The sequence below is a fragment of the Monodelphis domestica genome, chromosome 1 (genome assembly GCF_027887165.1).
Source record: "Monodelphis domestica isolate mMonDom1 chromosome 1, mMonDom1.pri, whole genome shotgun sequence".
In the NCBI taxonomy this organism is placed as follows: Eukaryota; Metazoa; Chordata; class Mammalia; order Didelphimorphia; family Didelphidae; genus Monodelphis; species Monodelphis domestica.
Genome location: NC_077227.1, coordinates 426,675,437 through 426,702,116, shown reverse-complemented (window position 1 = coordinate 426,702,116; position 26,680 = coordinate 426,675,437). Strand labels below are relative to the sequence as shown.

Here is a 26,680-nt window from a genome sequence, read left to right as displayed (position 1 = left end):
CACAATTTACTCTTCAAACACTATATTGCTATATATAATGTTTTCTTGGTTTTGCTCACTTTGCTTTTCATAATTTCATCTGGGTCTTTCCATTAAAAATAAAATTAAACTGCTCATTATTTCTTACAGTTGTAGTAGATACTGCTATTAGGGGAATTATGGGAATAATGTAGAGCCATAATACCAGGAAGCCAACTAGGAGAAAGACTGGATCTTATGATCCTCCCCACCACCCTACTTCCTGTTCTTCTTCAACTGTCTTGAATGTTCTCAGATAAGGCAAGTTTGAAGGTTCCTCTAATAACTAACTCTCACAATTAAATCTTTCAACTAAGAGGTCTTTTATTCTTTTAAATAGAGGAGGTAGGTAAGGTGAGGGGAAGGAGTGAGAGGAAAATATGTCTCCCTAATTTTTTAAGTTATTCCCATTGATTGATGATTCTAAGATGTATTCAAATTCAGGAAATAATGTTATTTTCCCTAAAGAGAGATGTTGACAGCAAAGGCTGATGGGTTTCTCCTCAGCTAAACCCAAAAGTCTTCTCAGCACTAAGTCATATGGATAATCAATGACCAAAGAGAGTTTATATTCCACCTTTCTCTTCCAACAGCCAGAGAAGGAGGGGAAGTTCAAGCAGCTGTGCTTCCTAGTACTGCTCCCTTCAAGATTCCATTGGAACTCTGTCTCCATCTCATTTGATTGGTATTTTACCAAGTTCTAAGCTTCTTGCTTTTTCTGCAGATCCATTTTGTCACTTCTCAAAATCTTCGTATACACAATGCAATAGTATCTATTCCAAGTATATGCCACAACTTGTTTAGCCATTCCTCAATCAATAGGCATTCTTTCAATATCCAGTTATTTGATCAGACAGGTGCTATACATATTTTAAAATATATTTTCCTTTTTCCCTGATCATTTATTGATGAAATAAAATGTTCTATTGAGACAAACTTCATGCTGAAGATGGAAAAGGAAGACAGCTGGAAAGAAATATTAACCAGTGAGAGTAAGGCACGTCACAATTTCACATTGGCTAATAAGCAATTTTTAAGTCATACACAATACCAGGGTGTTTGAGAAAAACCTCTCTGGAGATTTAAACCTTCTTCTAAACCCCTATATTCAGCAATTTTGACATAATGAGAATGGAAGAACACTTCCTTGGCTAAGGGAATCAGAAGATTGAAGCTAAATCCTGATGGAAACAATTAATCATCATTGTCATCAATAACTGATAAATATTTATTAAGATACCTCTATGTATAAGAAACCTTCCAATGTGTGGAGGATAACCTGACTGTCTTAAGAAAGAAACGCAATAGTGGTGTTACTGGGTCAAAGGATATACACGGTTTGTAACTCTTTGGGCATAATTCCAGATCAATTCTCCAAAAGTTTTGGATCTGTTCAAAGTTCCACCAACTGTATTCATGTCACAATTTTTACACATCTTCAGCATTTGTCATTTTGCCATTTTAGCCAATCTGAGAGGTGTGAGATAATATTTCAGAGTTGTTTTGATTTGTATTTCTCTAATTAATAATGATTTAGAGCATTTTTTTGGCCTGGTTATTCATAACTTTGATTTCTTTATTCCAAAACTATCTGTTCATATCCTTTGACCATTTATCAATTGAGGAATGACTTATATTCTTATAAATTTGATAAGGTTGTTTATATATTTTAGATATGCGACTTCTATACAAGAAACTATTAAATTCCACCCCACCCATTTTTGCTTTCTTTCTTTAAAAAAAAAGTATTTATTTAAAAATTTTTTACATGTTTACATGATTCATTTTCTTTCCATCTTCTCTTAACTCCCCCCACCCCAATTCCAGATTCAACAAGCAATTCCACTGGGATGTACAAATGTTATCACTTGATACCTATTTCCATATTATTCATTTTTGCTGTAGAGCAATCTTTTAAAGCCAAAACCCCAATTCATATACCCATATATACAAGTGATAAGTGATAAGTCATATGTTTTTCTTTTGAGTTTCTATACCCATAGTTCTTTCTCTGAATGTGGATAGCATTCTTTCTCATAAGTCCTTCAGGAGTGTCCTGGATTATTGCATTGCTACTAGTAGTAAAGTCCATTACATTCAATAGTTCCACATTGTTTCACTTTTTGTGTACAATGTTGTCTTGGTTCTGCTCCTTTCACTCAGCATCAGTTCATTCAAGTTCTTCCAGTTCATATACAAATCCTCCAGATCATCATTACTTACAGCACAATAGTATTCCATCATATACCATGTTTGTTCATCCGTTCCCCTACCAAGGGACACCCCCCTCATTTTCCAATTTTTTGCCACTACAAAGAGTGCAGTTATGAATATTTTTGCTTTCTTTTTAATCTTGGCTACATTTGTTTCATTTCATTCAAAACCCTTTTAATTTAATCAAATCAAAATTATCCATTTTATATTTCACAAGGCTTTCTATCTCTTACTAATTCATAAATTCTTCCATCCATAAATCTGATAGGCATATGTTCTCTGTTCTCCTAAATTGCTTATGATATTTCCCTTCATGTTTAGGTCATGTATCTAATCTTATATTATCTTGGTAAATGGTGTAAGGAATTGATAGTATTTTTAATCCTGCTTTTTCAATGCAACACGTTGCTCATAATATATTGAAACCTTTTAATTTTCTACTTTGTCTCTCTTTGGATACTTTGGATAATCCACAATTTTGATTTCTCCGAGATTGTATTGTTTTATGATTCACAACAAGCTTAGAAAGTTTGGGGATTTGGTTCTCAGAAGAATTAAATTACCATTATTTTCTGATGACTGTGGGCTGGCATTCTGACTTCACCTCTTCCCCAAAGGATTTTGTTTTGAAGCTTTTGTTACTTATCATTGTATGTCTCAGCTAGCAACCAAATGTTTCCCAAAGGGTAACAGACTTCTGCCATACATTCCCATGAGTGCTTCTACTGTGTAGGAAGCTGAGCTTGTAAGAGCACTTTTGGATTTCATTCCATATGCCTAAATAGGCCAACATTTAGGCAACTGTGCCCTTGAATGTAGTTAGTAAGTGAGTACCCATGGAGATTCTTTTGAGATACAGTAGCTTGTATCTGATAAGACAGGAATGTCTTTGCTACAGAGTTTCTATGAACCACAAGAGTCCTAGAACCTGATAGGTTCTTAATAATTATGTATGAAAATTAAACACTAGTTTAAGAGAATATAAAAGGATTTATTGGATAACTTCTATTCTGATTGCATATGGTTTATCCGTTTTTAAAGTAGATTTTTGTGTAATTGATTGTTTTATCTCTTCTGTAAATAAAATATTCAAAAGTATCATCGATGCAGGATGAATAGTCTCCAAATCAGAGATGTCACTTAAAAATATGTATAGCTTGGCAGGACTTTAGGGAAAAAAAATTCCTTGATAAAATGTGAGTTGAAGAAGTCACTCTCTAGGTCACTGTGCCATTTTAGGAATCTTGCTTTCCAGAGACAGCAAGTCATAAGGGAAAGGAAATGACCTTAGACAGGAAGACAGAAGGTCTTTTCTTCTCTACTCAGTTTTGATGCCCTTTGCCTGCTACTTGTTACTTTGGGGACTTGGGCTATATCATTTTAACTTATATAGACCCTGAAACAAATTGGATTGTATAAATGGTTAAGTTGTCTGAATTAGAAGGAAAGTCCAGTATAATTTGTCAGTTATTGGCTTAGTATGGTCATTCATTTCCACTAAATGGGATCTTCATAGGTGTAATTCAGAGGAGCTTCTATTAAACTAATATTTGATTTGGGGACCTATTCCCACTATTTTAATATTTTGGAGATTAAAAACTATTTGTTAAATAGATAGCTAGTGCTATCTATCTGGCAAAGACCATGAACGTTTCTAAATCTGAAGGCTATTTCTGGCATTCCAAATGGAAAACAAGGTGAATAAATAATCTCTTTATATCATTCGTATCAAAACAGAAGGACTTGTTATCCTAGGCTGCCTAGGGAAATGTCTTTGGCAAAAAGCACTACAAAGAATAATCATGGTGGCAGCTAGGTAGCACAGTGGATAGAGCACCAGATTGAAGTTGGGAGAACCTAATTTTAAATATGGCCTCAGACACTTCCTAGTTATATTCTGGACAAGTAATTTAACCTCACTTGCCTAGCACTTGTCTCTTTTCTATCTTAGAATTAGTACTAAGAAAATTGAGGTTAAAAAAAGTTATCATGGTTCTAATTGAAGAAGCAACATTGTTTTTGTTTTAAATAATATTTTATTTTTTCCCCAATTATATATAAAAACAATTTTTAACATACTTTAAAAAATTCTTTTTGAATCTTGAATTCCTTCCCCATTTTCCTCCTTTCTTATATCCTTCCTTGAGATGGCAAGCAATCTGATAGAGATTTTACATGTATAATCATGTAAAATATTTTTCCATATTAGTCTTTTTGTGGAAGAAAACTCAAACAAAAAACAAAAGTAAAAAAGTAAAGAAAGAAAATGAAATATGGTATTCTTTTATCTGGATTTAGACTACATAAGTTGTTTCTCTGAAGACAGATGGTATTTTTCATCACTATACTCTAGGGTTATTTTCGATCATTGTATTGCTGAGAATAGCAAAGTCATTCACAATTGTTTATCAGTGTTGCTGTTACTGTGTACAGTGTTCTGATTCTACTCACTTCTCTTTGAATCAGTTCATGTAAGTTTTTTCTAGGATTTGCTGAAACCATCCTACATGTTATTTCTTATAGCATCATAGTATTCTGTCACAGCTTGTTCAGATATTCTCTAACTGATGGGCATCTCCTCAATTTTCAATTTTTTTTGCTACCACAAAGAATTGCAATAAATATTTTTGTAGATATAGATTCTCCCTGCCCTGTCCCCCATCCTTTTTAGGCTACATGGCCTAGTAGTGATATTTCTGAGTCAAAGGATTTGTACAATATTATAGTCCTTTGGGCATAGTTCCAAATTGTTGTCCATAATTGTTGGATCAGTTTACTACTTCTTAAACAGTGTATTACTGTCTCAATTTTTTCACATCTCCCACCCAACATTTGTCATTTTCCTCTTCTATTTTGCTATTGCGAATTTTAGATTTACTCCACCCTGCTTAGTCTTTAGAATTCTAGCAACCAGGAATGTATACACCCCCACTTAAAGATTAACTGTAGGGGAGGATGGCCTTTGACTGACATGTGCTAGAAAGTGATAAATCAGAAACAACTGACTGACCCCCTGAGCTGTCCTAAGCCAAGCTTAAGCTACCATTGGTACATGTGAGATGCAGGAAGTGATGTAAAGAACTGCCTATATATTTTGTGTCACTTACTGTGAGCGCTCATTTGGCGGCATTAGGAGCTCTTGGAGGTGTTTGATGTTTTGCATCTGGCGGTGAGGTTACTGGAAGAAGCTTTGTAGCGTGGTTTAGGTGAGGCGTCTTCTCTGAGCGATCTTGGTGAGTAACTCAAGGCTGATTTCCCCCTTTCCTTGGCCTTCTGAAAGGCATTAATCTTCGAGGAGGCCCCTCATCTTGGAGGAGGCCTTGTGGCTGGAAATCGAGCTAGAATTTATCTTCTGAGAAGGCTCTTGGCTGAGGCCCCTGAACTCCTGCCTGGCTCAGACCAGGCCGGAGCAGTCCAATTTCTCTTTCTTCTTAATTTCTTCCTTCTATTTTAATTAAGCCACCATAACAATCCCAAACTGACTTGAGTATTTTATTGGGATTAAATTTAAATCCCTGGCAACGACTAATATAATATATTCAGTCAACAACCCCTAATTTTACCCTTAACACTATCAATAGTGTCTTTCCAGGTTTTTATGAAAGTATCTTCCTCATCATTTTAAATAGCATAGTAGTATTCCATTACAATCATTTCCAAAACATATTCAGCCATTTCTCTATTGATGGCCATCCCTTCAATTTCCAATTCTTTGCCGCCACAAAAAGATGGGCTTTTTTTTTTAAGGTTTACAAAACACTTTCTTTTTATTTATTTTATTTTATTTTTAGTCATGCAGAAAACACTTCTATAATGGTTATAATTGTAAGAGCAAAGTCATACATAACCAAAACCTCAAAATAAAACCAAAAATAACACTGATGTAAAAGATCCAACAGTTCTTTCTCTGGAAGTAGATAATATTCCCTGTTGTGAACTTTAAAACCACTCCACCCTACTCAGACCGTACGTTAGGATATTTGATTTAGCTACCTCCTGATTATAACAATGGAGATACTTGGTCTAACAGAATCAGGAATGTCTTGGGAACTTTACATTGCCTTTAACTCCTGCTTGGCTCAGCCTCAGCAGGAGCAGTTTAAATTAACTCTTTCCTTTCTCTCTCTCTCTCTCTCTCTCTCTCTCTCTCTCTCTCTCTCTCTCTCTCTCTCTCTCTCTCTCTCTCTCTCTCTCTCTCTCTCTCTCTCTCTCTCTCTCTCTCTCTCTCTCTCTCTCTCTCTCTCTCTCTCCTAATTCCTTCTCTCTATATTAATTAAAATCACCATCATTTCCAGCTGTTTTGAGTATTTTATTATTTGGGATATCCCATGGCGACCAATAATTAAATATAGTTTAGGTTACAATTATAAAATTATCCTTACACTGTCATAAATCTTTCAGAATTGTCCCCCATCATTGCATTGCTGAGAGTAGCCAAGTTTTTGCTGATAATCATTGCCCAATATTGCTGTTATTGTGTATAATGTTCTCCCAGTTCTGTTTATTTCTCTCTGTCAGTTCCTGCAGATCTTTCCAGTTTTTTTCTGAAATCCTCTTGCTTATCATTTCTTATAGCACAATAGTATTCTATCACTAACATACACTACACATTGTTCAGCCATTCCCTAATTGATAGACATCCTCTCAATTTCTAATTCTTTGCCACTACAAAAAGAACTTCTACCAATATTTTAGTTCAAGGAGGTCCTTTCCCAAAAAGATCTGCTTTAAGTATTTTTGTACATATAGGTCCTTTTTCTTTTCTTTATTTTAAAAAATCTCTGGTATATGAACTTGGTAATGATATTCTTGCATAGGTGCATGTATTCTTGAATTTTGTACTTTATTATATGTGGTACTTTTTTATCAAAATGTAGTTTTTCTTATTATTTAGCTAGATCTACTTTTGTATTTTTATTTGTTTGAGATCATGAATGCTACCCTTGGCTTTTTTTTTTTTAAATTTCAGCTAAAGCATAATGGATTCTGCTCTAGCCCCTTAATTTTACTCAGTGTATGTCTCTCTATTTCAAGCTGGTTTCCTATAAATACCATATTTTCAGATTCTGGTTTTTAATCCATTCTGGTATCATCTTCTATTTAATGAGTAAATCCATTCCAGGATTAAATTACTTTTAATGTTGCTTGCAATTCTGACTAGATTCACAGAAACTTAAAAGTTAATATTAAGTTACTTCTGAGTACTGAGAGTCCTGAGCCTTCAGAAGTTCTGAGATTATTTTCTAAAGTCAAAAAGAGCAAAGAAAATAGACTTTTTATTATGTGAAAGTCCAAATTTACCTATCTCAAATCACAGAGGAATTGTATTAGCTGCTTGAAGCTTTGACTCCTTCCTGATTGGTAGCTTTTGAATGTAATGAGTTAAACTCAATTTTAATTGACAAGAGTCTCACAGGTAGGATTAAATAGAAACTTGCTTCTCTAATATAATGTTTTGTCTTTTGTATTGATTGTTAACATTTAATTCCACAAACATGCTAAATTATGCAGTATGGTAACAAGAAAAAAATTAAATGGTTCTGCCCCATAAGAACTTCATATTTATTCTACTATAGAAATGTAACCAATATGTACACAGATAGGTAAGTGCATCATAACTTGAGGAGGTAGAATACCAATAACTGAAGATCAGGAAAGACTTAAGAGGTGGTAACTAATCTGAGCCTTGAAAGACGTTAAGGAATGTAAGGTGTGGAAGTAATGTGTAGGAGTGTGTTTTATGGATGAGAGACAGCTTGTGCTTGTGCATAAGGATGGAAAATGGAATGTTGAGTTCAAGGAACAGTGAGTAGGCCAGTTTGGCTGAAATGAAAACTGCCTGAAATGGAATAATATGAATATTAATAATCAGACTGGAAAAGTAGATGGGAGCCAGATTTTGGAAGGCTTTTTAAATGCCAGGTTGAGGAATTTGCATTTTATCTTTTAGGCTATAGGATATTAAAACCAGAAGGCATCTGAAAGCCTCCATTTTATGCTCCTTAGCTAATATGGTCATGATTTGGGAGTCTGTAGTAAGTATACCAGACTTGAGTTCATATAGCTTGCTAATGGTACTTGACTTGCCATGAAACTTAATAGTGAATATACCAGAATCTAAATTGCATTTTGAGAAACTGCTGATCACAAGTTCAAAGTTGATTTTAAAATAACTTAAACCAAATTATAAATACCATGGTAAACTGATTTTTTGTGTATGTGTGTGTATTTATATGGTGAAAGTATGTGTTCTGTCATAGTGGTACTTTTAGAAATTGTGTTTATAGTGTTTATTACTGCAAAATACCTTATGTTATCCTTTCCCCCAACTCATGCCATTTCTGAATAATAATTGAAAGTTTTCTAATCAATTCTTCCTACATACATTGTATCCTAGAATAGTGGAAATAAGCCTCTTAGCTATAGTTGTTAATGGCACTTGATAGATTCTCTTCTAATTTTTTAATCGTATGATCATCATTATACAGGTCATAGATACATATAATATAATATGCAGTAAGATGTTGATCTAAACATAATTTAATTTCTGCCCAGATTATTTTCCAGTTTTCTGGATAATTCTTCTCAAATAGGGGATCTTTTCATAAATAATTCCCATTGTTAGTTTTCATACATTGAGTTATTGAATTCAATCATCTCTGATTCTTCCTTGTCTGATCTGCTGCTTTCTCTCTCTCTCTCTCTCTCTCTCTCTCTCTCTCTCTCTCTCTCTCTCTCTCTCTCTCTCTCTCTCTCTCTCTCTCTCTCTCTCCATATATATATATATATACACATATATATGTACCTATGCATATTTTATTTTATTTTTTGCTAACACTGTACCAAATAGTTTTGATGATCACTGCTTTATAATATATTTTGAATTCTAGAAGTGCATTACTTCCTTTTATCATTATTTTCTTTGATAGTCAAATCTCTTACCTGCAAATAGAATTGTAAATTGGTGTAACCATTTTGGAAACAAATTGAGATTATTAAAATAAAGTGACTTAATATCCATACCTTTCTACTCCCATGTGGCATCCTGAGGCTTCTGCCCCAAGGAATTTAGTGATGAAATGAAATACCTCATTCACCAAATTAGCTGCACTTTTTATGGTAGCAAAGTGAAAAAGTTAGTCTTGAAATGTTTTATAAAGTAAATGCCCATTAATCAGGGAGTGGCTAAACAAGATGTGAATATAATGTGATATTATTGTGCTATAAAGAATGAGGAACATGACGAAAACAGAAGCATGGAAAAACATATTCAGTGGTGCAAAATGCAGTGAGCTGAGCTAAGAGCCAAGATAACAACATACTCCCTTCTGTAGAAGAAGAAAGGAAGGGATATAGTAGGAAATGTAAAAACAAAATATATCAATTAAAAATGTACTAAAAAAATATAACAACTTAGGCATTGCCCAAACCTACCCATCTCTAACTTCAGATACCACATACATATAATATGCTATCTATCATTATTGGTTTAAGTTTTGCAAAAATGAATAATACAGTATTGTGATTTTACTTAACACCTCTGTATCCATTCTGCTATTTGTTTAATACATGCAACAAAGGTTTTCAACTGAAAGATGATCAGAAGTATCCAGATAAAGTAGAAAAGACACAAAATCTGGAGTTAGATGTTTTGCTTAAGTTCTTTTTCTGCCCTTATTAGTCTTGAAATATTAGGGAAAAATCACTAATCTTTTCAGAGCCTCAGTTTCCTCACATTTCAAATGTAGCTAATATGTGCACACCTACTTTAGGGGTTTTTTGTAAAGAGAATGTTTTGTAAATGATATGCTATTATTTTATCAAATATGAGCTTGCCATTATTGTTTTGTATTATCTTTTAAAAGCTGTTATTTTATGACTGACTAAAACATCTTTCTGTAATACTACTCATTTTATTTTTACTTCAGAAGATCTGTGATGTCAGTTGTCTGAAAGTACCCTACACTGATGAAGATTACCAAATCACCAATACCCTAAATGGTTTTATGGCCCCTCCAAATTATTGCCTACTATCCAGAACCCTTGGGATCTTATCCATTCTATTTCTTATATGATGACTCATATTCTTTTATTCCATTCAGTTCAGCTTAGCAAACATTTATTAAGCATCTACTATATAGAAGATACTGATCTTGGTTAGATTTGCTAGTTTGTGCTAGTCTGTGATAACTTTTAGACTATATTCATGTCCTGATGAAATATCAGAGTAAGACGTTAGCAATCATTTTGTTCAGTACTCATTTTTGAGGATTTTATTTCCTTTACTGGTATAGTTGAAGAGATAGTATTTTGACCCTTTTTGTGCTTATTTAGTTTAAATGACCCTATGGTGACAAATCGCTGCTTTTTTTTTTTCCTGAAGAAAAACTTGAACAAATATTTGAACAAAAAAAGTCTCATCTCTTTGTCCTCATCTAATGTACATCTAAACATTATCTTTTTTCCCCCCAAACATATATAGGACTGAATTTCCCCTTAAAGAAATCATGTCCTCAGGAGGAGCTGAAGATGATATCCCACAGGGAGAGAGAAAAACAGTCACTGATTTTTGTTACCTACTGGATAAATCTAAGCAGCTGTTCAATGGGTTAAGGTCAGTGAATCCTTAATACTTTATTTTGAATGACAAATGACCTCAAATATGTGTCTGTGACTTTGGATCTTTGAGTACCTGAATGTGCTAAAATTAATCAATAAAATATTTTGTGAAGATGTGGGAGAAAACTATGAAATTTTTCTCATTAAAGATTTCACTTAAAACATGCGCCAAATAAAGACTTTTGAAAAATAGGTTGTAATATTGAATCCAAATTGAGATGGTCTGTGATTATTATAAATGATTATAAAACTGTCATTCTCAATATCCTGGTTCTTTGTGGATTTTTGAAATTGAGAATTCTTTCTTAGTACAAATTGGCTTCCTATCCATTAAAATAGTGCATTTTGGAGTACTATGTGATCTGCTTTTTGCATATCAAAGGATGAATAGCACAGAGTGGAGTATTTTTGCTTTTGAATTCTTTTTTGTTTTTATTGTTTTTTTACACATTTAGTATATGCAGTTTTGTTTGAGAGAATAATTTGTTAATTTTTCTGTCCTTACAAGAAGGGGCAACTTGATTTCTTCAGGAATAAGTCATGTCAGATTAAATTCATTTCTTTTTTTGATAAGATTATATATAAAACTAAGCTAGTAGGTAAGGGGAATGCTATGGGTGTAATTTACTTGAGTTTTAGCAAAGCTTTTAATGAAGTCTCACATATTTTTCTTGTGGAGATTGTTATGGGATTCAGATGTGTACGCCTGGGGTTTGGGAAGGATACCTTTTGCAAGAATTCAGGACTCCAAAACTTAGCTTAAAAACAAAAAGAGAAATTTATTAATTTAGAAAGTAATGTTGAGAATGGCCAGGAGGATAGCAAGGTGGAACAGCAAGATGGGGAGCAGTTCCTTGGGAGGACAGCATGAATGGAAAGACTGTTCCCCCCAGATGACATCAGTTCTGGGGATTTTATACTTTTTACAACAGTGTTAGTCACCCAGGCATGAGGTGGGGTGATCATATTGGGGTCTGTCTGGGGACATAAAGATTCCTTAGTTTTAGGGAACAAACAGATGTCTGATAGAATCCAGGTGAAGGCTGAAGGTGCATATTTCTGTACATCTTAAATCTAAAGGATGATCAAAGGAAGATAGTCATCTCAGGACCCTAGAGGGGTCATTGGGTGTTTTTAGGCTCAGAGTCAGGAGGATGGAGCAAGGGAGTTTCCCTGATAATAGTTTGCCTGAGTTTCTGGGGGTATAGTGCCCATGTCAGAGATTACTAGTTATAAATTAATGATGCAATAAGATGAATTCAGAATGGTTGGATGGCTAGACTCAGAATTAATGGTTCAGTGTCAGTACGGCCCGGATTATCCCAAGGTTTTGTACATGACTTTATGTAGTTTTAACATTTTTATCAGTGACTTGGAGAAAGGCAGAGATAATATGCTTCTTAGTTTTGCAAAATGACACCACTGGGAGGAAGGGGAAGGATAACAAAATCAGGACTCCCTTTTCTAATAAGATGAAACTCAATAGGTAAAAAATTTAAAGTTTTATACCAAGTTACTGTTGACTGGAAAACCACAGAACTATTAAATAGTCAAAAGTCACTCTTTATCAAGGGAAAGGGGTTAAATGCAATAATAGGTCTCTACACAGAGCTGTGCGCCTCATGCCTACGTAGAGTCCAAGGATTGAACTCTGGTCACTTTGGACATTAACCCCTGGGAATGCTTGGACAATTCCAAGGAACAAAATAATTTGAGGAACCTATATACCTTTTGGGGGAAATCCAGGGGCAGGGAAATATGATTGACATTGCTATAGCTACAAGAAAATGGGAGTGTTCAAACTATACTGACAGCTTACAATCAAGCTTGGGAAAGGGATCATAGCTAGAGGCCAGGGTGTAAGGGAAGGGGCTACTTACTATGAATACTAAATGGGTGGTCTCTCCCCACTGGTGGGTCTTCTTGGGGAAAGTTCTCTGATACAAAAGGGGAGACTACCTAAAACAATGAGGGTCCTTAGCATATGCTTAGTCCCACCCAATTAGGATTGTCATTCACTTGAGGGTCCACTATTCAGTCTGAAACTGCTAGCCTGGGATTCCCTTCAGGCTGGATTCTCAGGGGAATAGGGAACAAGCAGATACTTTGGGGTCTCCAACCTACAAGCTAGTCCTGAAACCTGGGATTCCCCAGATCCCACTAGGTCACAAGTTTTGGGTTTCTAGATTTCATGTTGAGGGTACCAAAAAAATCAATATAACATGAGGGAGGCATGGAGAAAAATTAGTTGTTCTAGGGGTTTTAGTGGACTGCATGCAATATGAATCAGCTGTATCAAGTGGTAGCAAAAAAATGCTAATACAGACTTGTACTGCATTAGGAGGGGCACAACTTTCAGGTACAGGGAGTTGATACTCCCATTGTATTTTGCCTTGTACTTTGCCTGTGTCATCTTTTTGTAAAATAATTTTTCTTTTAAATTTTCTTTTCTTAAGAAGGAATTTAAGACCAAGCAAGAGAGAGAATATTGCAAAATGTAAAATGAATGACTTTAATTACATCAAATTTAAAAGTTTAATAAACTCCTATTATATACATTTTGTTAGTGTGATCCTTCCCTTTCCCTTTCCCTCCTAAAATCTCCATATTACAAAACAAAATCTATGCAACCAAAATTAGAATGAAAGCAACAAACTGGGAGAATATTTTTGTAACAAAACTCTCTGACAAAGGTTTAATTTCCCATATATATAAGGAACTAAGTCAAATCTACAAAAAATCAAACCATTCCCCAATTGGCAAATGGTCAAGGGACATGAATAGACAGTTTTCATAGGATGAAATAAAAACTATCAATAAGCACATGAAAAAATGTTCTAAATCCCTCCTGATTAGAGAATTTCAAATTAAAACAACTCTGAAGGACTACCTCACACCTAGCAGACTAGCCAAATTGACAGCAAAGGAAAGTGATAAATGTTGGAGGGGATCTTACAAAATTGAGATACTAATACACTGCTGGTGGAATTGTGAATTCGTCCAACCATTCTGGAGGGCAATTTGAAACTATGTGCAAAGGGCTTTAAAAGAATGCCTGTCCTTTTGACCCAGCCATACCACTGCTGGGTTTGTACCCCAAAGAGATAATAAGGAAAAAGCAAAAATATTTATAGCCACACTCTTTGTGATAGCAAAAAATTGGAAATTGAGGGGATGTCCACAGATTGGACACAGTTGTTGATTATTTCCACTAGCTTTTTGGTTTCTCTAGGATTCTCTAGGATTCTTTAAATAGACGATCATATCATCTGCAAAGAGTGATAGCTTGGTCTCCTCATTGCCTATTTTAATATCTTCAAATTCTTTTTCTTCTCTAATTGCTACTGCTAGTGTTTAACAATGTTAAATAATAGAGGTGATAATGGGCATGCTTGTTTCACTCCTGATCTTATTGGGAAGGCTTCTAGTGTTTTTAATACGAGTGAGTATTGTATTTTGTCGAAGCCTGTTTTCTGCTTCTATTGAGATAATATGTGATTTTTTAAAAGTTTGGTTATTGCTGATAGATTTCCTAATATTAAACCAGCCCTGCATTCCGAATATAAATCCCACCTAGTCATAGTGAATGGTCTTTGTGATAATATTACTGTAGTCTCCTTGCTTGTATCTAATATAAAATTTTTGCATCTATATTCATTAATGAAATTGGCCTATAGTTTTCTTTCTCTGTTTTTGCTCTATCTAACTTAGGCAACAGTACCATATTTGTTTCATAAAAAAGATTCTGGTAGTATTCCAATTTGATATTTCCTATTTCCTATTTCCCCTATTTCCCCACAGAGTTTATATAGTATTGGGATTAATTGTTCTTCAAATGTTTGTGAATTCATCTGACCTTAGGGAGTTCATTGATGGCTTGTTAAATTACTTTTTCTGGTATGGGATTATTTATGAATTCTATTCCTCTTTTATTACTCTGGACATTTGTATTTTGTAGATATTTATCCATTTCACATTGTCAGCTTTATTGGGCAAAATAGCTTCTAAGGATTGCTTTAATTTCCTCTTCATTAGTGGTGAGTTAACCTTTTTCATTTTTTATGATGATTATTCAATTTTTTTCTTTCCTTTTTTAAATCAAATTAACCATTGCCCTATCCATTTTATTTGTTTTTCATAAAACCAACTCTTAGTCTTATTTATTAGTTCAGTGGTGCTCTTACGTTTGATTTTATTAATTTTTACTTTAGTTTTTAGGATTTCTTATCTAGTCTTTAAATAAGGATTTTTAATTAATTCTTTTTCTAGTTTTTAGTTGTATATCTTCATTGTCTCTATTTTTATTAATGAACACATTTAGAGATATAAATTTCCCCCCAAGAATTGCTTTGGTTCCATTCTATGAATTTTGATGTGTTGTCTCCTCATTGCCCTTTCTTATGAATAAAATTAGATTATTTCTATAATTTGTTCTTTGACACCCTTTTTTAGCATTAGATTATTTTATCTCCAATTAATTTTTGATTTATCTTTCCTTGGATCTTTATTGATTATGCTTTTTATTGCATTATGACCTGAAAAGGATGCATTTATTATTTCTGCTTTTCTGCATTTGATTGTAAAGTTTTTTGCCCTAATGCATGGTCAGTTTTTGTGTAATACCCAGGTACTACTGAAAAGAAGGTATATTATTTTCTATTCCCATTCAGTTCTCTCTGGAAATCTATTAGTTCTATCTTTTCTTAGATTTGATTCACTTCCCTTACTTCTTTCTTGTTTATTTTTTGTTTTGATTTCTCTAGATCTGAAGGGGGAAATTTGAAGCACCTCATTACTATAGTTTTACTGTTATCCCTGAAGTTAATTTAATTTTCTCCATTAAAAATTTAGAGGGTATACCATTGTTTGCATATATGTTCATTATTGATATTATTTCATTGTTTATTGTACATTTTAGCAAGATATAATTTTTTTTGTCTCTTTTAATCAGATCTATTTTTGCTTTACCTTTGTCTAAGATCATGATTGCTACTCCTATTTTTTTTTTAACTTTAAATGATGCACAATAAATTTTGCTCCAGCTCTTTACCCTTATTCTGCGGGCCATGCTGCCTCAAATGTATTACTTGTAAACAACATATGCAGTCATCCCTCTCTCTATTGTGGTTCACTTATCATGGCTTCACTGTATCATGGGTTTTAAAAAAAAATCTACTTCTGCATCATGGAGTTTTTGCTAAATCGTGGGATTTTGAGGATGAATACCATACTTTACACAGTAGAAATGCACTGTGCCACTATGGGTTGTACAAATTTGCCAATGTGAGATTATACATGGCATGCTATTGGCTGGTGGAATGAAAGGTGACAAACCACAGCTCTTTGTTCTGTATCCTGGGAGCTGAGTATTGTTCTGTGTTCGTGTGTTTTTGTGAAGTTTTCATAAAAGTTTGAATTTATTTTGAACCTTATGCTACCTAAACGTTCTGTCTCTTCTAAGACTTCTGGGCAGTAAACCCAAGTGCCAAATTATATAGGCTTAAGAGTGTAGACAGTGTTTAAGAACATATAAAGTGTTTATTAGAGTTTCAGAAAGGTTAATAATAGGAGTGTGGAAAAGGTTTATAGGAAAATGGGAAGGGGTTATAAAGGCTCAATATATATATATATATATATATATAAATAATAAAAAATATATGATGCCACTACTTTGAGGATTTTCCCTTATCATGGGTGTCTCTGGAACATAACTCTTGCGATAGGTGAGGGGTCACTGTAGTAGCATTCTTGTTTTACATTTTATGAGTGAATTCATCCCATTCACATTCACTGTCTTGATTAGCAACTGTGTATTCACCTCCATCTTATTTTCTACTTTTATTCCTGCTCTTTTTCCTTTTACTCTGTCCCTCATCAACACTGTTTTGCTTTTCATAATCCCCCTATAACTACCCTCCTTCCTCCTTCCTATTATCAACTCTCTGCCCTTGTTTTATTCCCCTCTTACTTCTGTATAGGGTGAGATAGGATTCTATACCCCAATGAGTATGATTGTTATTCCCTCTCTGAACCAGTTACTATGAAAGTAAATTTTAATTATTTTCCATCAACAGCTTCATCATCCTTTTGACTATAGTAGTTTTTCATGCCTCTTTAGATGAGATAATTTACCCCATTCCATTTCTTTTTTTCCTTTTCTCTCAGTGCAATCCTGTTTTTCACCCCTTGATTTTTTCATATTTATTATCCTAATCAGATTACTTCCCCATCCTATGTCTATGTATACTCCTTCTGTTGCAGCACAGACCAGATGTTGCAACCAGGAATATCACTGACACCCAGGGTCGTGGAAAGAAATAGGTTTATTGGTAATGCATATGTACTTGCAGAGCATTCTCCAAAGACTAAGCCTTGAGTAATTGCAGCAGCCAGTTTATATACATTTTACATATGTGACTGAATGAAAGGACTGATAACAGCAGGTAAACTAAAGACAGCTGGCTGTCCTTGGTTAGGAATCATAAGGGGAGGGGACAGTATCAAGGATGGAAAAGGAGAAGGGAGGGGGTGAGTCAGAGAGAGGATGTCTGGAGATATCTGTAAGTATATCAAGAGCTTCAGAGAATAGGGACGGGGAAAGTCAGAGAAAGGGCAAATCTTAAAATTTTGCCACTACATTTAAAATTTTTTTTTATTTTATTTAAATTTTTTAATTTAGAATATTTTTCCATGGTTACATGATTCATGATTTTTCCAAACCCTCTTCCCTCCTCCACCCTGGAGCTGACAAACAATTTAACTGAGTTATATATGTATCATTGTTCAAAATCTATTTCCATGTTATTCATATTTGCAGTAGAATGATCTTTCAACATCAAAACTCTAATCATAGCCGTATTGATCGGTGGGAATGATCATGTTTTTCTTCTACATTTCTGTTCCCACAGTTCTTTCTCTGGATGTGGATAGCATTCTTTCTCATAAGTTCCTCTGAATTGTCCTGGGACATTGCCTTGCTGCTAGTTAGTAGAAAAGTCTATTATATTCAATTATGCCACAATGTTCTCCTGATTCTGCTCCTTTCACTCTACATCAATTCCTGGAGGTCTTTCCAGTTCTCATGGAATTTCTCCAGTTCTTTATTCTTTTCAGCTCAATAGTATTCCATCACCATCTGACACCACAATTTATTCAGCCATTTCCCAATCTGGGGACACCCCCTCATTTTCTGATTTTTTGCCACCACAAAGAGCAAGGCTATAAATATTGTGTACAAAACTTTTTCCCTATTATCTCTTTGGGATACAAACCGAGCAGTGGTATGGCAGGGCCAAAGGGTAGGCATTCTTTTAAAGCCCTTTGCGCATAATTCCAAATTGCCCAGAATGATTAGACCAATTCACAATTCCACCAGCAGTGCATTAGTGTCCCAATTTTGCCATATCCCCTGCAATATTTATCACTTTCCTTTGCTGCCATATTGGTCAGTCTACTAAGTGTAAGGTATCACTTCAGAGTTGTTTTAATTTGCCTTTCTCTAATCAGGAAGGATTTAGAAGACTTTTTTTAATTTTAATTTTTTAATTTCAAACATTGTTCCTTGGTTACAAAAATAATTTTCTTTTCCTCCCTCCCCTTCCCCCAGCCCTCCCATAACGGATGCGCAGTTTGACTGGGTATCACATGTTTTTTTGATCAGAACGTCTTTCCATGTTGTTGGTATTTGCAATAGGATGTTCATTTGGAGTCTATTTCCCCATTCATATCCCCTTCAACCCATGTCATTAAGCAGTAATTTTTCTTTAGTGTTTTTACTCCCACAGTTTTTCCTCTGGATGTGGATGGTGTTTTTTCTCCTGTAACCCTCTTGGTTGTTCAGGATTGATGCATTACCACCAATGGAGGAGTCCATTACCTTCGATTGTACCACAGAGTATCAGTCTCTGTGTATAATGTTCTCCTGGTTCTGTTACTCTCACTCTACATCACTTCCTGGAGATTGTTCCAGTTCCCATGGAATTCCTTCACTTTATTACTCCTTTGTGCACAATAGTATTCCATCACCAGCATATACCACAATTTGTTCAGCCATTCCCCAGTCAAAGGGCATCCCCTCATTTTCCAATGTTTTGCCACCACAAATAGCACAGCTATGAATATTCTTGTACATGTCTTTTTCCTTATTATCTCTTTCGGATACAGACCCAGCAATGCTATGGTTGGATCAAAGAGCAGACAGTCTTTTATCGCCCTTTGAGCATAGTTTCAGATTGCCCTCCAGAATGGTTGGATCAATTCACAACTCCACCAGCAATGAATTAATGTCCCCACTTTGCCACATCCCCTCCAGCATTTATTACTTTCCTTTGCTGTCATGTTAGCCAATCTGCTAGGTGTGAGGTGATACCTCAGAGTTGTTTTGATTTGCATCTCTCTGATTATAAGAGATTTAGAATACTTTTTCATGTGCTTATTAATATTTTTGATTTCTTTGACTGAAAATTGCCTATTCGTGTTGGGGAATGGCTTGATTTTGAACGTGAATGGGATGAACTCACCCATAAAACGTAGGCAAATAGCAGAGTGGATTAGAATCCAAAACCCTACCATATGTTGTCTTCAAGAAACACACATGAGGCAGGTAGATACTCACAAGGTCAGAATTAAAGATTGGAGCAAGACCTATTGGGCATCAACTGATAGAAAGAAGGCAGGAATTGCAATCATGATATCTGACAAAGCCAAAGCAAAAATAGATCTGATTAAAAGGGATAGGGAAGGTAAATACATCGTAATAAAAGGGAGCATAGACAATGAGGAAATATCACTAATCAACAGGTATGCACCAAATGGTATAGCACCCAAATTTCTAATGGAGAAACTAGGAGAATGGAAGGAGGAAATAGAGAGTAAAACTATATTAGTGGGAGAAATGAACCAACCACTATCAAATTTAGATAAATCAAATCAAAAAATGAATAAGAAAGAAGTAAAAGATGTGAATGAAATCTTAGAAAAGTTAGAGTGAATAGATATATGGAGAAAAATAAATAGGGGCAAAAAGGAATACACCTTCTTTTCAGCAGCACATGGCACATTCACAAAGATTGACCATACACTAGGTCATAAAAACATGGCATACAAATGCAGAAAAACAGAAATAATAAATGCAACCTTTTCAGATCACAAGGCAATAAAAATAATGATCAGTAAGGGTAAATGGAGAGCCAAATTAAAAATCCATTGGAAATTAAATAATATGATACTCCAAAATCGGTTAGAGAACAAATCATAGAAACAATTAATAATTTCATTGAAAAAAATGACAATGGTGAGACATCCTTTCAAACCTTATTGGATGCAGCCATAGCAATACTCAGAGGAAAATTCATATCCTTGAGTGCATATATTAACAAATTAGGGAGGGTAATGATCGATGAATTGGACATGCAAATCAAAAAAACTCGAAAGCGAGCAAATTAAAACCCCCCAGAAGAAAACCAAATTAGAGATCCTAAAAATTAAGGGAGAAATTAATAAAATCAAAAGTGCTGGAACTGTTGAACTAATAAATAAGCCTAGAAGCTGGTATTTTGAAAACACAAACAAAATAGACAAAATATTCATCAATCTAATAAAAAAGAGGAAAGAAGAAAATGAAATTAACAGTATTAGATGGAAAGGGAGAACTCACCTCCAATGAAGAGGAAATTAAGGCAATTATTAAAAACTATTTTGCCCAATTATATGGCAATAAATATGCCAATCTAGGTGATATGGATGAATATTTACCAAAATAGAAGACTTTTTATGTGCTTATTGATAGTTTTGATTTCATCTTGTGAAAATTGCCTATTCATGTCCCTTGACCTTTTATTGATTGGGAAATTTGCCTCTACTCTTCTGTTCTACTACTAACAATTTTTAAGCATTACAACTATTCTCTTTCCATGTAGGAATACATATAGTTTCACCTTATTGAGTCCCTTAAGATTTCTTTTTCTTCTTTACCTTTTTAGGCTTGTCTCATGAGGGTCTTGGGTTTTGATTTCATATTTTCCATTTAGGTCTATTCTTTTCATCAGGAATTCTTGGAAATTTTGTATTTTACTGAATGACTATTTTCCCCCCTGAAAATATATACTCAGTTTTGCTGGATAGGTGATTCTTGGTTGTAAACCTAGATCTTTTGCCTACTGGACTATCATATTCCACTCCTTCTGATACTTTAATGTGGAGGTTGCTAAGGCCTATGTAATCCTGATTGTAGCTCCATGGTATTTTAATTGTTTCTTTCTGACTATTTGCAGGATTTTCTCCTTGGCTTGGGGGGGTTGTAGCCACTGTATTCCTGAAAGTTGTCATTTGGGGATTTCTTTCTGGAGATCTGTGAATTCTTTCAATTACCATTTTACTCTTGTTTAAGAATATCTAGACAATTTTCTTTTATAATTTTTTGTATTGTGATGTCCAGAACTTTTTTTTTTTCAAATAAATTATGGCTTTTAGGTAGTCCCATAATTCTTTAATTGGCTCTCCTGGATCTGTTTTCCAGGTCACTTGTTTTTTTCAGTGAAATATTTCATGTTTTCTTCTGTGTTTTTTTTGTTATTGTTATTCTTTTGATTTTGTTTTATTGTTTCCTGATTTCTCATAATGTCATTAGCTCATAGTTGCCCAATTTTAATTTTTAAATATTGATTTTATTCCGTGAGCTTTTGAGCTTCCTTTTTCATTTGGCCCATTTCTTCTTGAATTGCTTTCATTTTTCTTCTTTATTTTTCCTCTGATTTTCTTCCTTGATTTTTAAAATCCTTTTTGAGCTCTTCTAGGATCTGTGTCCAATTCATATTTTTCTTTGGAGCTTCACATGTGTTTGCTTTGCTTTCACTGTCCCTTTCTGTGCCTTGCTCTTTGTCTCCATAAACATTTTCTGTGGTTAGTTTTTTAAAAAATATTTGTTCATTTCCCCAGCCTTTTTCTTGACTTTCATTTTTATTTAACAGGTAGGCTCTTTTCTTAGAGAGTATAGGGCACTCTCTTAAAAGTTCATTTCTTCCTTGATGCTACCTCAGCCCTATCTCTGAGTTTCTGCGAATTTCAATTCTTCCCAAGTGGTGTGTTGGCCTGTGGGCTGGGAGCTCTGACAGCCACTTCCCTCTTCTGACTCAATCACTCCCTGAGTCTGCTGATAGCTCAAATTCCAGCCTCAGGCTTGGGCAGAGGCTTTTGGTCTCATTCTGGGCTTGATCAGATCAGGCATACCAAGACTTTGTATATTGCCCTTTCCTGGGGCTTGGCCTTGAACTTTGGCAGGGGCCAGCCAGGCTCCCACAAACCAGCACCCTTGGGGCTAGGACTGCCAGGGATTTGGCCCTTAGCTCTGAGTCTACTAACTGCTCCAGATTGGGATTCAGGTCCTCACCATAAGCACAGGCTGGGATTTCTGGCCTCCCTCTGGATCCACACAGATTTGACTGTACAGCACAGATTGCTCCAGGCTGGAATTCCGGACCTCATCACTTTACAAGTTGTGATTTGGGATATACTGCTTTGGTACAGGCATTGGCTTAAGATCACGATGTTGGCTTGAGCTAGGTTCAGAACTTGGAACAGTAGCTATAGTGTGGGTGGGACTTACTTTTGGCTTGCTCCTTATTCTTTGCTGAAGCCTCTTGCTGGCTGTGCTTACCTTGTTGTCCCAGATGCTCTCTGTCTACCTTTCAAGTTTTTCTCTGTGTGAAAGCTACTTCACTCTGTCTCCTTGCTGGTTCTTTCAGTCCTTTATTTGTTTTTTGGTATTATTTTTAGATTGGTTGGAGAGGATTCTCATGGTGGTTTGGAGCTTCCCTGCTTCTACTCTGCCATCTTCTGCTCTTCCTCTGGAAAAACAGTTCTTATACCCTCTTATTTCTAATGAGGAAAGAGATGTTAACACAGATTATTCAAATAGTGTCTTTTCCTGTAGTCAGAAACTTCTAGATTTTGTGTTTTCTCTATCCCCTTTGTAAAACTGGCCAAGCTGTATTGGGTAAATATTCCTATATACTAATTCCACTTCATTTCTTTTCTTTAATAATTTTAGGTACAGAAAGATGGCTGGTGGCAGATGATTAGTCAAGTCTCTTATTTATTTTAAAGAATTATTGATAATAATATTCATTCCCTTAATGAATTGGATATTTGAACATAAAACAAATATTCTTTATTCTAGGACTCTAATTTATCCACTTGATGGTAGTAGTCTCTCAGTAACCGAGGATGACAATTGTCTTTGTGCGTTTTCATCTTTGGTGTATAGATGAGTGCACAAAGACACTTATGCGTGAAGGAGATTTAAGTGGAAAAGTCATTGCACAGAGATAGTCCCACTCTCTCGGCGTTGGAAGCCTGGGTCCAATGGCACGAAAAATCGTTACACCTGGAGACTTCCTCAGCTGCATTGGATGGCTGTGTTGTCCTTTGTGCTTCAACATGCCCTTAGCACTCCACAGTGCTTTGCTGCGCCGCCATCTCATCCGTTGAACCTTCTTTTTGGTTTCTTCCGTCTGTTCAGCTGAAGCAGTCTTCACATGCTGGGTGAGCAAAGCCCTGGTTCACCAGGGGTCGATGACCCAATGGCTACCCTCACAAGGTTTAGCTGAGCTGTCGAAGCCGTTGCCCAGGGTGTGGCCTCTGCCGCATGCTAGCAGCTACTGGGAGCCACAAGTGAGAGCTGGGTGTCAGGTGAGGGTCAGAGGTTGGAGAGCTGCCCTAGGAGGGCACAACAAGCCCTCCATACCAGAGATACTACCCCTCCCTGAACACCCCATACACCCCTATCCACATGATACAAAGTAAATAAGTGCTATAATAAGGCATTCATATGTTATCATGGGACAGGTCAGATGTTGACAATCCATGAAGTTCTGGTAGAACTGTTGTATGATTCTTCTGCCATTTTGGAAGAGCCTTAACCAGGCACATGTTAATTTTGTGTCCAGGGGGCATACCTTCTTTACTAGCTTTGAACACAATGCCGAATTTTAAATAGAATTGATAAGGTGCTCTTTTGGGGGGTTAGAGTAGCTAGAAGAGAGGGAAGTATCATAATGAGCTAAGATAATATTGATGCATGACATGATTTCTCTCATATAAATATGTTGAGATTGAGAATCTCTGCTACCTAATCAGTTCTGGAATGGATAGATTACTTATCACTGGCTTGTGCTCTCAATGATGGAAGACAGTTTTGTTAAAGGACTAACTTCAAGATAATGGAGGTCAATTTGGAAAACTTTTGGAAAATCTAAAATTTCATGAAAGGAAGACATTTTTCATGTCAATAAATTTTATTCTGTTTGTTCCTAGATGTAACTGAAAAAAATGAATTCAGCCTCTTATTTTAACATAACCCATTAACATGCTCAGTGCAGTGCTTCTTAGGCTTACTTTCAGAGCTGAGAATAGACATTGTCCTACTTTCTCCATTCCAGATGTTGGAGGTCTGTGTTCCCTGTGTTACTTTCAGGGGATTTGTCCTTTCACTGTTAAACACATGTGATTTGGCTTGCTGCAAAATTAATGCTCAAATGCTATAGGCAATAAAATTTTCTGGCAGTTAAAATATGTACATTTATATAAAAACTCATTATAGATTTGTGGGAAGAAATGAATAATAACAAGAATGATAGGCTCAAAAAAGTTTTGATGGGGTATACCCATCTAAGTAAACTCAAATTCCTCCATGTACTATTTTTTTAAATTTCTCAAAATATTTGATTTAGAAAACTATTTTATGTCAAATATTCCCTTTAAACATTTGTATTGATGTGCATTTTTATCATATTAACATTTCAGTATAGTCCTTCTGATCTTAATCAGTAAGCCATCTCTTTTAACAAAGAATTTTATTTTATTTTTTAATAATTTTATTTTTGAAAATTTTATTTAGTCTATTTAGAACATTATTCCTTGCTTACAAGAATCATACTTTCCCTCCCTCCCCTCCCCCTACCCCTCCTCCCACCCCTTCCCATAGCTGACGTGTAATTCCACTTGTTTTTACATGTGACCTTGATCAGAACCTATTTCCATGTTGTTGATGTTTGCACTAGGATGATCATTTAGAGTCTACATCCCCAATCATATCTCCATCAACCCATGTAATCAAGTAGTTGTTTTTCTTCTGTTTCTACTCCCACAGTTTTTCTTCTGAATGTGAATAGCATTCTTTCTCATAGATCCCTCCAGGTTGTTCAGGATCATTACATTGCAACTAATGGAGAAGTCCATTACATTCGATTATACCACAGTGTATCAGGCTCTGTGCATAATGTTCTCCAAGTTCTGCTCATTTCACTCTGCATCAATTCCTGGAGGTCGTTACTGTTTATGTGGAATTCCTCCAGTTTACTATTTCTTTGAGCACAGTAGTATTCCATCAGCAACATATATCACAGTTTGTTCAGCCATTCCCCAATTAGAGGTCATCCCCTCATTTTCTAATTTTTTGCCACCACAAAGAGGCAGCTATGAATATTCTTGTACAAGTCTTTTTCTTTATTATTTCTTTGGAGTATAAACACAGCAGTGCTATGGCTAGATCAAAGGGCAGACAGTATTTTAGTGCCCTTTGGGCATAGTTCCTAATTACCCTCCAGCATGGTTGGATCAATTCACAACTCCACCAGAAGTGCATTAATGTCCCGATTTTTCCATGTTCCCTCCAACATTTATTACTTTCCGTTGCTGTCATGTTAGCCAATCTGCTAGGTGTGAGGTGACACCTCAGAGTTATTTTGATTGGCATCTCTCTGATTATAAGTGATTTAGAACACTTTTTCATGTGCTTATTAATAGTTTTGATGTCTTTATCTGAAAATTGCCTATTCATGTCCCTTGCCCATTTACCAATTGGAGAATGGCTTGATTTTTTTTGTACAATTGATTTAGTTCATTATAAATTATAGTAATTAGGCTTTTGTCAGAGGTTTTTGTTATGAAGATTCCCCCCCCCAAAAAAAATTTGTTGCTTCCCTTTTAATTTTAGTTGCATTGGTTTTGTTTGTACAAAATCTTTTTAATTTAATGTAATAAAAATTATTTATTTTACATTTTGTAATTTTTTTCTAACTCTTGCTTGGACTTAAAATATTTCTTTTCCCAAAAATCTGACATTTATACTATTTTATGTTCACCGAATTTACTTATAGCTTCATTCTTTATATTCAAGTCATTCACCCATTCTGAGTTTATCGTGGTATAGGGTGTGAGATGTTGTTCCAAACCTAATCTTCTCCCATACTGCCTTCCAATTTTCCCAGCAGTTTTTTTTATCAAATAGTGGATTTGGGTCCCAAAAGCTGGGATCTTTGGGCTAATCATAGACTGTCTTGCTGAGGTCACTTACTTAGCCGAAGTCTATTCCACTGATCTTCCTTTCTGTCTCTTAATCAGTACCATTTATAAAAAGAGAAAAGACAGTTTATAAAGACAACCAACACAGTCCATTGGAATATGAAATTTTCCACATTTGTTATCTCTCCCTTTTCAAAGAAAGAAAGGAAGTATATTTTCTTTTTTGTTGTTTTAATTTTTTTTATTACTAAAAACGACAAAAATGAAAAATATCAGTATTTGCTTATGTAAACAAGAGCATAGAAGACTATGATATACCTTTCTTGAATCTCTTACACATAGCTTATTTTTTAAAAAAGTAGTTTTTTAGTCTTTGTTTATTAATCCAGAAAATAACATACAAAGTCAAATCATGAGGGATTAATTCTCATTTCTTTCTTTACATACTCACTTGGAGTTTCTCTTTTGATAAACCAGCAATTTTATTAGATAAATGTTCTTTAAGAACCTGTGGGCAAAGCACTTTTTA

General features: G+C 35.0%; 1 protein-coding gene across 5 annotated transcripts in view; it reads left to right on the top strand.

Moving 5' to 3' along the window:
• The window catches only part of SCAI (suppressor of cancer cell invasion), a 207,494-nt gene that overhangs the window by 66,096 nt on the left and 114,718 nt on the right, over positions 1–26,680 (top strand). For all 5 annotated transcript variants that reach the window (XM_056812133.1, XM_056812132.1, XM_056812136.1 and 2 more), the window contains one exon: positions 10,715–10,846. In XM_056812133.1, coding sequence (XP_056668111.1) covers positions 10,715–10,846 — 132 coding nt within the window. The remainder of the gene's footprint in view (positions 1–10,714; positions 10,847–26,680) is intronic.